Source organism: Gossypium hirsutum, chromosome D01, assembly GCF_007990345.1.
Source record: "Gossypium hirsutum isolate 1008001.06 chromosome D01, Gossypium_hirsutum_v2.1, whole genome shotgun sequence".
Taxonomy (NCBI): domain Eukaryota; kingdom Viridiplantae; phylum Streptophyta; class Magnoliopsida; order Malvales; family Malvaceae; genus Gossypium; species Gossypium hirsutum.
Genome location: NC_053437.1, coordinates 42,552,028 through 42,565,891, shown reverse-complemented (window position 1 = coordinate 42,565,891; position 13,864 = coordinate 42,552,028). Strand labels below are relative to the sequence as shown.

Sequence of the window (13,864 nt, the reverse complement as noted above, 5' to 3'; positions counted from 1 at the left end):
TTTATATAACTTATTAGCTAAGTAAGAAATTATATATTTGTATAAATATCATAATTTTATATTACATCATTTAAAATATATGTTTATATTGAAATTTATAATTTAAAAGATTAACTTACAATCAGTAATTTTATGTTCTTAAAATTATTCCACCAAATTAGTTAATATTATAATGTCATTATTTTAAATAAAAAATTAAAATAGAGAACGATCAAATGTTTCTCTTTTTTTTTCAATATTCTGCTTTAAATTTTTATTAAATTTATTTATGTTTAGAAATTAAAATTAAAATTAATATTGATATAATATAATAACAATTATTTTAATTATATTTTAAAAATAATAATAAATATAGTATATTATGATTTGACTTAATGACATTTAAAAAAGCAATAATGATTTTGCAAAAAAAAAAGCAATAATGATAAACTTAGCCCTCAATGTTTACATTTTTTGTCAATTTGGTGTTTATTCTTTTTTTAAACTAAATTTGACCATTAACCTTTCAAAAAGTGTCAAATTGGTTTTCTTTAATGAAAATATGAGTAAAACATTAATTTTTTAATGAAGTTGGTGTAATGATCCGTGTGACAGTCCACATACATTTCATGTTGACACGACACTATTTTTCATGTCAACAAATAATTTAAAAATCATAAAAATTAAAAAATTAAAACAAATTATAAAAATTTCATAAAATTAAAATAATTAATATGAAATACACGTGAATTGCCATATAAACTATTATATTTAAAATTTTAACATTTTAGTCAGTATTTCTATTAAAAAATCAAATCGACTCTTTTTCAAAAAGTTGATGATTAAATTGGACTCTTTTTAAAGATTGAGGGCCAAATTTAATTAAAAAAAGAAAAAAATTAACAAAAAAATAAAATTAAAGGCTAAATTTGACATTATTCCTTAAAAATCTAAAAAGGAAAAAAATAAGATAACGAATGACTAGATCGTTATTTTCTGTTAATATTATTGTTTACTACATAACTAAATTTACATTTGAATGAGATTTAATTTAATTTAATTATTATTTTTATATATTTTATATTTTTAATTCAACATTAAATTTTTTTCTTTAAATTTTCTCTTTATTAATATTTGTATGTAAATTATTAAATCAAATTATTATATTAAAATATAAGCATATTCACATACGTGACGCTGAAACTTGCACTAATCAAGCTCTAATGATAATATTTATATTTTATTTTAAATACTTTATATATTAAATTATATTATAGTATAGTATACATAACCCATGCATAAATAGAAAAGAAATTTTAAGATTTTAACTTTTGAATTCTTTATGTTTTCCATTCTGACTTTCTGACATTGGTTCTGTTTTTTTCAGTGAAAATTATTTTTGAAAAATAATTTTTAGAAAATAATTTATTTTATGAAAAAATTAATATTTTCTAGTGTTCGGATGAATTAGTATAAAATATTTTTTATTGTTTGACAGGTTTCCTGAAAATATTTCACAAAAACTATTTTCAATGAAACAAACATACATTCGAGATTTTCTTTATCTTTTTATTGTTTAATTGAGTTTAATATATATATATAATTTTATATTTTATATTATTCTTTGTAAAACAAACACGGCATAGATATATTTGTTTTAAAATATTATAGTGCAATTTTCTTTTAACAATCGAAATTTATTTTATAATAAGAAAATATTTTGTATTAATCAATGTCATATATAAACTTAATAATAAATAATGTTGAATTAAAACTTAATTTAAATTATATATATTACATATATGAGAGTACATATTCACACATTAGAGTTGTAAGGGATAAATGAAACTAAACATTATTTTAAAAAAAATACTCATATTTATATAATTAAAATATTCATATTTTTATACTAGATTAAAATATGTCATAAGTCCTTGTACTCTTCATAAATTAGAAATTTAGTCAATGTGCTTTTATTTTTGGTTTAGTCCTACTTTTTAGATATCAAAATTCAGGTTCAGCTATTAGCATTATTAAAATACTTTGTTAAATTCATGTTCATTATAATGTCATTTTTTTAATTACATAAATACCGAGTATTTTTTATTTAAAAATGTGACATCAAAAAAATTGACAAAAAAAATAACAATGTTAACAATGAGACTTAATTTTCAATTCTAAAAAGTAAATGACTAAATTATTGCAAATAAAAGTACAAGGACGAAATCTCAAATTTGTGAAGAGTACATAGACTTATGGCACATTTTAACATTTATACTACAAAACATTTACTATTAAAATATTTATAATTTTAATAGATATTTATTATTTAAAATATTAATATTGAATATTTTTTCAATAATATATGATGAATATTATTTAACATTATTATTTTTAAAATTTATTATTAAAATAAAATTGAAATATTAAATAATATTAATAATTTATTATATGATTAGATATAGATAATTAAATATGTATGTTTGATAATATTGAAAATTATAATATTTTATATTAATATTTTATTAATTTTACATATTTTAAACATAAAAATAAAAAATTATTATTAATATAATAATATTAAGCTTTACTTAAATTAATTTTTATATAAAAATAAAATCACTGGAGTTTTTATTTCTAGAAAATAAGTTATGTTTTTTCAAAAGGTAAATATGGGAAAAAATTCCAAAAATTATTTTCAGTACTTTCCGGTGATTTTCTAATACTTGCAACATGTTACTCCACAAGAAAGGACAAACAGAAAAATAGGATGACTCTTGACTCAATAAGCTCCACAATCACATTTTATTGTCCCCATAGTTCTCGTCTGCTAAATGCTGGTTCCAACACAATAAAATGATGGTCCCATATATACACAATACCACCAAACTATAAAGATTTGCATATGGGTCCATTTGGTTTATTTGTAATAAATCCGGTAGATAATGAAAATCAAATCTCTCCATCCCAAAGCTCTTCAAGAGACTTGTAAGGACCATCATCTGATACAAATTCCCCAGCTGGAAACCCTTTGAACTGTGGAAGTTGGCTTATCTTGCGAGACTCCTCAGCACTGAGCTTCCAATCAAAGATATCAAGGTTTTGTTTCATCCTTTCCTTGTTGAAGCTCTTCACAAGCACACATACTCCTTGTTCATATGCCCATCTCAAACAAACCTGAGCAAGCGATTTTCCCTTGGCTTGGGCAATTTCTTTGAGTAGCTCACATTCCATCACCCGATTTGTTCCCCACAGCGTTCCTTTTGCCCCCAAAGGAGAGTAAGACTCGATAAGTATGCCCTTCTCATCGCAAAACTTCCTCAGTTTCTTTTGCTGCCACATTGGGTTCATCTCCACCTTTCACCCCATACATCAATTCATACGAATCCATCATTAGTTACTTATACTATTAATTTTAATTGAAAAACATTAAGCAGATGATACAAAACATTAGGTAGAAATTAAAGTGGTCCTCACTTGGTTCACTGCAGGTGGGATTTTGGCAGTGGAAAGGATAGTTTCGAGTTTCTTGCAGGAGAAATTGCTTACTCCTATAGATTTTGTTAGGCCAAGAGCTTGACACTCCTCCATTGCTTCCCACACAGATTTTAGATCAATAGGAACAAGGTCCTTCTTCTTAACAGGCAACTCATATTCCCCAGGCTTCACGCTCACTGGCCAGTGAATCAGATACAGATCAAGATATTCCAACTTCAAATTTCTATACAAATCAAGAAACAATAAGTAAACCAATAAAAAGCACATAGTGAAAACATCAAGGGAACAAAGGGATAATACTTGAGTGTTTTTTTGAGTGCTGGGAGAACACAATCATGGTGTGCATCGCTACACCAGAGCTTGGAAGTGATAAAGAGTTCGTCTCTGGATTTGATTAACCCTAGACGAAGAGCATCTGATATTGCTTCACCTAAAGGCTGTTCAGTTTGGTAAAGAGCAGCCGTATCGAAGTGACGGTACCCTACTTCGATAGCTTCGAGAATGGTTTGTTTCATGGTATCGATGGAAGCACCGAAAGGGTATTCGGCTGTGCCAAAACCTAGAAGGGGAATAGCTTTCTCATTGGTTGAATGAAGAGGGAAAGTTGGGACGCTTTGATATGAAGTGGCAGACAACTGTGAACTGCTTTCTTGCATTTTGGTTCTAGCATCCATGTTTACTGTATCTGTCAATAGTATCCTTCACCATGCCATCTCATATATATTACAAATTTTTGAGTCATTGGTCTTTTTTAATTATTACTTTGATGGACGTCTTTTTCTATTTAGAAAAAGAATTCTATCTAAATAATAAATAAATTCAAGTGGGTGTTCATTATTAGAAAAAGAATTCTATCTAAATAATGAATAAATACAATCCCCCCGCGGAATAAGTGGGTGTTCATTATTGACCAACACCCCATTCTTTGAAAATCGAAAGAAGAAGAAGAATATTTTCAACCTTGATATAACGTGTAAAGACAATGATCAAATTTGTTGGTGTTAATGAGATTTGAGATTGTGTCTTGTGGCTTGAGATTCAAAAATGTATTTTTGATGTTGATGGAGTCTTAATTTGATTGTCATGTGTATTGTTGTCAATATAAGAGGAGGTAATTAGTTCGAGTAAATTGAAGCGTATTATAGGTAGTTTTAGGTATTATCCCAAAAAGAATAAATATAATAGAATGTATGATAAAATTGTTAAAAAAAACGTGTTTTTAATATTAAATAACGTTTTTTACAATAATAATATTAGGAGGAGTATCTATACTATTTAAAAAGAGGTTGATTGAGTTGATCACTCTCAATTAAGCTTTAACTCAGTTTTTAAATTACTATAAGACTATTATTTAAAGGTTTATTGCACACTTTAGTTCTTGAAATATACCAGTTTCTTACATTGGTGACTAAAGTTTTTTCTTAGCCCACTTCAATCTTTAACATTATTTGATGTTCTCAATTTAGTCCTTATCATTATCAAACCTTCTCTGTTCAATGTTTTGGTCACTAAATTAGGAATGTCTAATAATGTTAGGGATTGAAGTAGGCAAAATAAAACTTTAAGGACCAAATTGAGAAAAGCAATATATTTCAAGGACTAAAGTGTGCATTAAGCCTTATTTTAAAAAATAATAAATACTATTTTGAAGATATTTTTATCTTTTTTTCATACAAAATCTAGTAAAACATAGGATTTGAACCCAAAATTTCATAAAACTTACCAACCAACATAACCATTTCAATTATAAAGTAATATTTAATTCTCATTTTAATTTTAAAAATTTTATAAAACCCTAAAAAATATTCTATTTTTTCTCCAAGTTATTTGTTTCTTCTCTTGTATTTTGCCCGACGACGGTGCCAATCTCCGGGTTGGCTACTACTGGCCTGTCTTTCTTTTCTTTTTTTCTCCTTTTTCACTTCATGATTTATTTTGTGGGTATCTTTAACGTCTTTACAAATTGTGATGGATAGATGATAATGTCAATTGTTATTGACACTCCATCACCCATCGACAGTTTCTCTTAAAAAGTGGATGGTTCTTTGTTGGTTTCTTAATATGTTTCCGTTTTAAGAGTATTTCAAAATAATAAATGACTTCACGAGTTAGTTTGGACCCATGTTGTCTTAAGTTTTATATGTTTTTTTCATTGTTAAATAAGTCTTCACTTATGCATGTAGACTTGCTTTTGCAAGTGGGTTTAGGGATAGTTTTGTTGCTACCCTCTTCAATTTGGTGGATGTTTAGTTCTTTTGTCGATTTAGACCATATAGGATGAATTTCTTTATCGTATTAAGTGATTGCCTTTCATTGCCCATGAGGGGTGTTTGTTATTTAAATCAAATATATCGTGCTTGAGTTATGACAAAGCCGATTGTCAATGTTACATAATGTTCATTTGATGCTAAGGCTGAAGTCTTTATTTTGTTGATGGAGCTTGTCGGGTGTTTGTTATTTTTTCTTTTTCAATTTGTATAATCCTATTCATAAAATGAATTAAAGAATTTTTCTTCAAAAAAATTCTCATTTTAATTTTTAATATATTTAATATATAATTATTTTCGGCATATATTCTAACATCTTTTAAGCGAAAACAAGGAAGTCTCGATCACTTCAATGTCAACCTTTTGTTTTATTTAAATGTCAAGTATTTTAAAGGAATTATTTCATCATGTATCCAGCTGTTCTGTAGGCGACTACTCTATCATGTACAAACAAAAAAATCTCTCTAAAAATTAATATTTTTAGGCATTAATAAAATTTCATCTTATCATTAAATTTTAAATACATAAAATTATTATTATACATAGTAACATATTTAACTTACTCTCTAAACTCTAGCTAAATTACTTTAAAATATAAGTAATTGCAGAAAAAAAATTAATTACAATAAAAAATAAAAAAATTAATTACAATAAAAAATATCTATAAGTAATTTATATGATTTTGGAATTTTTAATTGCATAGTTTATTGCCTCATCAATTGTAAAGATTTTATATTATTAAAAAAATTTCAAAATCAACAATTTTATTCATAATAAAAACTAGAATTATAGTTATATTATTAAGAAAGTCAAATTTCATTTTCATAATTGTAAATCCAATCACCGTTGATCTCAAGTAAGTTTTGTAAAAAACCTTATGCTAAATCTACTATCTAAAGTTTGCCCAGGAGCTTTAATCTATTTTAATTACAATTTTTTTTTTATAATTTAAGTTGCAAAAGTGAAGAAGTGTCTTTTATTATACATTAAAAGTAATAATTTTATTGCATTGGATCTTCAGAAACAAGAATTGTGTAATTTTAAAGTTTATATGTTATTTGATTTTTTTTTTTACTTTTCATATTTGTTTTACTGTTCATGTTTGGGACCTATAGTTGCCCTCCCAACAATATCGTCTCCAAGGCTTAAACCTCGCTCTTTTCTTGGAAGTGCAATGTGACTTGCCACTACACTCAACACTTTTTGATATTTAATTTTTTATTTTAATTACTTATGTTTTGAAATAATTTAACTAGAATTGGAAAATAGATTAAATATGGATTGATGTATAATAATAATTTAATATCTTTAAAATTTGGTAATGTGATAAAATTTTATTAGTGTCCAAAAATAATAATTTTTAACATTTATTCCCTTAAAATAATATATATATATATATATATATATATATTGGTAATTCAGTCCATCGCAAGACGAGATTGTGTCCGTTTGCGATACTCATATAAACATGCGAGGCATAGACAAGTTTTCAGCAATTTCAAGTTCTAAGATATTGTTATACTTTAATGGGTTAAAAATTAATTTAGTACTATTGTTATCATTTTGTTTTGAATTTTTTTATTAGTTGATTATCTAAAGCTGTAAATTGTTATATACATATATTATCCCGATTATTAGCAGTGTTATAAAAAAATATTGATGTGATCCACTTTAAACGTCGTGTAGACACCATTTTTATTTTGAAAAATGGGGATCGACTTTGAAAATAAAACGGGAGTCGCCACCGATCTTTTATTAAAGTGTGACCGATTCACCATTAAAGATAAATTTTAGGTCTGCGAGATTTGAGAAAATAGGTCCGGGAGTCGGTTACGCACGAGGAAGGGTTAGCATCCTCGTAACACCCAAAATTGGTACTGAATCGATTGTTTAATGCCTTAGTGTCGAAACTTTAAAAAGATTTTGAAATACGATCATTTTATCTTGAATAAAATGAATTAGATAATAAGGCTCACTTACCTCAAGGAAATAAATTGTCACACACAGTAAGTTAGAGTGCGACATTTCAAATCCTCGAAATTATGTTTATCTTTTGACTTTTAAAATCTATGCATTTGAGAAGGATATCCGATTATTTGGGTTAAATGAAAAAATTAAGACCGAGTAAGTTAGGGCTCGATTTCACGAAATTCCTAAATATCGAATATTGCCTTTATTTTCAAAATCCTTGTCTCGAGAAAATAACATGTCATATCCAATGCGTTAGGACACAAGGTGTTGAATTCTCGAGAATGGGTTTTTATTTAAAATTTGTATGTTTGAAAAAATTTCGATTATTTAGATTCGACGAGGAAAAATTGGAACCCAATACGTTATGGCTCAATTCTCTCGAGGATTCCAAACTTCGAGTATTTTGAAGATTTTTTGAATAAATTGGTTTTGATACTTAAACCATATTGAACGTAACTTTTTAAGCAAATAAAGCGCAATGGAATTTCAAAGTACGATGCGAAGTAATAACTCGTAAGCCCAAAATATATACTAATGAACACGAGTAATCAATCAATACAAACAATTAATACAATGCATATAAGAGTAATAATCTCACATCATATATTATGTTAACATTCAAAGGCTAATGAATTAAAGGTCAATCAAAGCACCAAACAAATTAACACATATGAAGTTGTACGAGTTTTTTTTTTAAATAACTTAAGAAATGTGAAAGAAGGGAAATCATAATTAAGGAATTATTTGTATAAAAAAATCTAAAATGAATAATATATGTATAAAGCTTAAAATAAACCAAGCATATAGTAAAATAGGGTTTTAAAAATAGATATAGAAAATAATTTAATAAGTAAAAAACAAATAAATAGTACGTGAAAACGAATTTTAAATAGCTAATATAAATCAATTTAAAACAAATAGTATAGGATAATTTTAAAATTAGTATATAAAGCAACTAAAAACAAAACAATATATAAAAAAAATCATTTACGAAACAAGTTGAAATAACATATAATGAGTTATATAATATATAAAAGATGAATTTTAAAATAACTCAACTTAAAGATAATCGGATTTTGAAATAATATATATGTAAATCATTTAAACTAAATAACACATATGTATATATACATTTATTTTAGAATAAGTACTATATACAATAGTTTAAAAATATATAAGTAAAATAATATAAATATAGAAAATAAACGATTTAAATATATATATATGTTAAAATAATCAAAATAAATGTTAAGAATTAAATTGAAACTACAACAAAATATGGGGTGCAAATGCTAAATAATGGAAGGATTAATTTTTATTCAATTAAAGAAAACGAAGGATCGAAACAGCAAATAAACATACAGATTCAGGTATTCAAAACCAAATAGTGAAAACGACATCGTTTTACTGCGGACTCAAATGAAACCGAAGTCAAATACACAGTACGAATTAAAAAAAGAAAGAGAACTGAATCGCAACAACAACCAAACACATAAGGACTTATAGCGCAAATAGACCATTGAGCCAAAAACTCGCGGATCCTTCCCTTGGGTCGGGTCACCGCGCAGGTCACTGAGGCTAAAATGGCACCGTTTTCGAAGCCATTGAAATACTTAAAAAAACAAAAAAAAAAACATTTCTCTTTTTATTTTCAAAAAAACAGAGAGAGAGGGAGACTCTCGGCCTCCCTTCCCACAATAGGCCTACGCTTTCGGCCATGGTCGCCACCGTGGAACCGCCGTGGAACCGCCGCGTCTAGCGGCCAGCATCACACGAAAGGGGCTATTTTGAGCCTCCCCTTTGAGCCCTGTTCCAAGGCCGAACCCTTCAGGCCCAAAGTCTGAAGGAAAAGAGAGACCCGTGCCCTCCCTCGGTCCGATCTCCGCGGCCACAAAGGGCTTCCGGTGAGGGTATCAGTAGGGCGATTCTGGGTAAGTCTCTCATCCCTTTTTCCTTTATTATTTTCTTTTTATTTAACAGATTCGTAAAACAAAATAAAAATAAAATAAAAAACGACGAGTAAATAGATCAAAAAAAATCAACCTCTATTGTTCTTATTTCCGATATTCTAAGATGTGTTTTTTTTACTAATTTCTGATATCTCCTTATATTGCCGAAAAAAACCCCCCAAAAGAAAATCAAAATCCTTATTTTTACATTTTCTTATTTTCTGCTCTTTTTTTCTGATTTGCTGTCGATCTCCCCTCTTTTTGCTTGCTTTTTCTGTTTTGTTGCGTTTGTTTGTCCTTCTTGCAGGTATGGCCGTACGGAGGATCGTGGCGTGGAGGCTATTGTTGGCTGTGGCGCTGGAGGCTAGGTAGAAACCCTAGGGTTTCTGTTTCTGAAAGTTTTGTTATGGGCCACATTGTAATTGGGCTAGGGTTTAGTACTTTGGGCTGATTTGGTTTTAGGTCTGGGCTTAGGTTAATTGGGTTTTGTAATCTGGACGTTTGGACTTTGGTTTTTTATATATATATTTTTATATTTTGGTTTTAATACTTGGGCTCGGGCCGGGCAAAATTTGGGTATTACAGCTGCCCCTCTTTGCTCGTTGTCGTGTAACAAGAACGGAGCAAAGACTCCAAAAATGGCCAATTTTGCCCGGTTGTACTGGACCTTGGTGCTCCTCTTCTTCGAGTTGCCTCATTCCATCCTACTGTATCTTCAGAGGTATAAGAATTGGTGCTTCGACCCACTCCACCGCAACGTCAGGGAGATACGATTCGTAACTCGTAAATCTGCTTAACTATGATGTCGGGGAAGCAAGATTCGCCGTTGTGGCTTTAATCTATTCCACTGCACCGCCAGGGAAGTAAGATTCGCTGTTGTAGCTTTAATCTTTTGAACTACAATGTCGGGGAAGCAAGATTCACCGATGTGGCTTTAATCTGTTCCACTGTATCACCTGGGAGGTAAGATTCGCTGTTGTAGCTTTAATCTTTTGAACTGCAATGTCGGGGAAGCAAGATTCACCGATGTAGCTTTAATCTGTTCCACTGCATCGCCTGGGGGATAAGATTTGCTTCTTCGGTCTGTTCCACTGTAATCTCAGGGAGATAAGACCTGATGCGATCTACTCTACTGTAACTTCAGAGAGATAAGATCCTTTATTTTAATCTACTCCACTATAATCTCAAGGAGATAGGATTACTAGCTTCAATCTGCTCCGCTGTAATCTCAGGGAGATAAGATTTCTGGCTTCAATCTGATGCGATCTACTCTACTGTAACCTCAGAAAGATAAGATCCTTTATTTTAATCCGCTCCACTGTAATCTCATGGAGATAGGTTACTAGCTTCTATCTGCTCCTCTGTAATCTCAGGGAGATAAGATTTCTGGCTGTAATCTGATGCGATCTACTCTACTGTAACCTCAGAGAGATAAGATCCTTTATTTTAATCCGCTCCACTGTAATTTCAGGGAGATAGGATTACTAGCTTCCACCTGCTCTGCTGTAATATCAGGGAGATAAGATTTCTGGCTTCAATCTGATGCGATCTACTCTACTGTAACCTCAGAGAGATAAGATCCTTTATTTTAATCCGGTCCACTGTAATTTCAGGGAGATAGGATTAGTAGCTTCCATCTGCTCTGCTGTAATCTTAGGGAGATAAGACTTGTTTTCTTAGTCTGCTCTGCCACTGCTTAGGGAGACAAGATCTGCAATTTCCAACCTATTCCACTGCTGATCAGGGACATAGGACTTGTGTCTTAAATCTGCTTTCTTTCACTTGAAGATAAGATTCACCGTCTTCGATCTGCTCCACTACTGCTTAGAGAGACAAGATCTGTAATTTCCAACCTACTCCACTATTGTCCAAGGACATAGGACTTGTGATTTCTCCGATCTGTTCTTTGGGGAACATGGCCTGTATAATTCGTTTATGAACTTAATTATGCCTAATGATTAGGATGACATGATCAAAATGTATCAAATGCTCCTAACTAGACATGTGTGAATGGTGTTTGCATGAATGCAAAATTTTATTTTTTCGAGAATGATCCCGCTTAGGTTGTCATTGCTCGAAGTTTATTAAGGCTTTGTCGCTAAAGTGCTATAACACCTTCCTTCTCGACTGGCGTTTTCTGAAGAAACACTTAGTCAGATTGCCCCACTGTAAACCGAAAAAGTTTAATCCATTAGGGCGCAAGATTTGTACCATCATTCTCCCACTGTAATCCAAGGGTAGAAATATGACTTTTCCTCAATCCTCTTTTATCACAATTCAAGAATATGAGATCTTAATCTTTCTAGTCCCCTTACACCATTTTCAGAGTGTCGTACCAAAGACTCATGCGCAAATGAAGGCTCTTTTCTCTGAGGTAACCTCTTCCTATTGCTTGGTGATCATTGCTTGCTGGTTTATGGCATCTTGTCAATCAATGCATTTGACAACAAAATCCAAAGAGAAAATCTAAATTTAGACTATTCCTTCTCAAATTTCCAACCTTTAAATTTGGTGCGTTCTAAACAATAGTCTTGTTTCAGGTTCCTATGTTATTTAGAAGCTTTTCAGAGTAATATGCAAAACTTCCTTTGTGAAAGTTTTATTAGTCCATTAATCATTATTCTAATGCAACATGCTTGCAAAAAGGGTTATAACAAGGGATAAGAATAAAGTTGGTTCTGAGCATAGCCCAAAATAAATTATCCAAAACAGTAAAGAAGGATGACAAAGAAACTGATGAGGAATGTGTATCTTGGAAAAGAATGAAATATTCCAAGAACAACAAATTCAATATGAATAGTACAAAAATTGGGTGCCCGAGATACCCCAGCTTGAACTTCTCTGTACAATCTTTCTGATGACCATTCTGAGTTTGACATGTGTTAGGAGATCTACAGTGCTTTGTTGATGCCCCAAGATGTCGCCTACCTTTTCCTGTTGGTTTAGGTATAACAAGATTACCACATGCCCCAATCTGATTAAGATTCGAATCGCTCTGATCACTTCATGCCCCACATTTTGATCAATATTTGAGCCGCCATTTTTAGATTTTCAACTCAAATCCCCTTTGGCCTAAGGTGCCATTTGTGGGTTTTCCCCTTAGCCTCTTTATTTTTACTTTTTCATTTTTCCATTTTTCATTTTCCCTTTTTTTGACTCAAAGTGCCCTTCGCCGGTTTTCACCTTAGTCCATTCGAAGTATTTCTTGACTGGATCTGAGTTTATAGGATTAGGAATCTCACTCAGGATCAGTGCTCTTCTGAAAAAGGTCTTCTTTACAACACAGGGACATCCCTAGCTTAGCATTCGTTTTCCCCTAAAATCCTTTTGTAGAGGAATGGTCTTTTTCGGCATCCACCCTTTCGTGGAATTCTCTGAGATGACCCTATTTATTATGGGCTCGTATCATCTGGTACATCCGACCCTAATGAATAGCTTCTAACCCTTTTCCTAGGTCCAACTAGTCACATCGCGATTGGATCCTTCCAACTCTAATACCTGGAGGGAGGGATTTCAATAGGTAAAACTACCTCAACACCGTAAACCAAAGAGAACAACGTTACTCTGGTAGAAATCTTGATAGATGTTCGGCAAGTAAGGAGGGCAAATGGTAATTTTGCAAGTCTCAGTCATTTTTTAATTTTCTTCATCTCTAGGCAATTTGGTGACGAATCATGGTGTCTGATTTTGACTTGATTACGAACCTCAGCTATCATGCTATTGTTCAAGCTCAATGCATTATCCAATACCATCCTTTCTAGAATTCTGTGCCGGCATATGATGACATTGATGCATGAAGCAGCCTCTATCCCTTTGATGAAGTAATTGATGACCTCAACAGTGAAGCAATGCCCATTAAAAGCTTTCAATGATGGAGATGTCCATGCCCCATTTTGCTCAAAATTTGAGTCACCCTTTTCGGGTTCTCAAAACCACCTTTGGTCACAAAGCGCCCCTTACGAGTTTTCGCCTTGGCTTCTCCTTTTTTCCTTTTTTCTTTTTTCCTTCTCTCCTTTTTTATTTTCATTTTGACTTTGATTTTGATTTTGATTTTTCTTCTCTTTTTTCTTATTTTATTTTGATTTTTTTTATTTTTTTAATCAGATCTAAACCCGTAGGATTAGGCAAGTCCTTGTTATCCCTTTTAAACGGAACCAATATTTTCTTGATAAAGTCTCCCACATAAGATCTTCCACTTTC

General features: G+C 30.6%; 1 protein-coding gene across 1 annotated transcript; it reads right to left on the bottom strand.

The window, feature by feature from the left end:
* Nucleotides 1-2,756: 2,756 nt before the first annotated feature.
* LOC107921200 (non-functional NADPH-dependent codeinone reductase 2) lies at nt 2,757-4,212 on the bottom strand. The gene is made up of 3 exons (XM_016851082.2): nt 3,778-4,212; nt 3,457-3,700; nt 2,757-3,336 (listed from the first exon to the last, which is right to left on the bottom strand). Exons 1-3 carry the CDS (start codon nt 4,149-4,151, stop codon nt 2,932-2,934), a joined length of 1,023 nt encoding a protein of 340 aa, XP_016706571.1. The 5' UTR covers nt 4,152-4,212; the 3' UTR covers nt 2,757-2,931.
* Between the last annotated feature and the right edge of the window lie 9,652 nt (nt 4,213-13,864).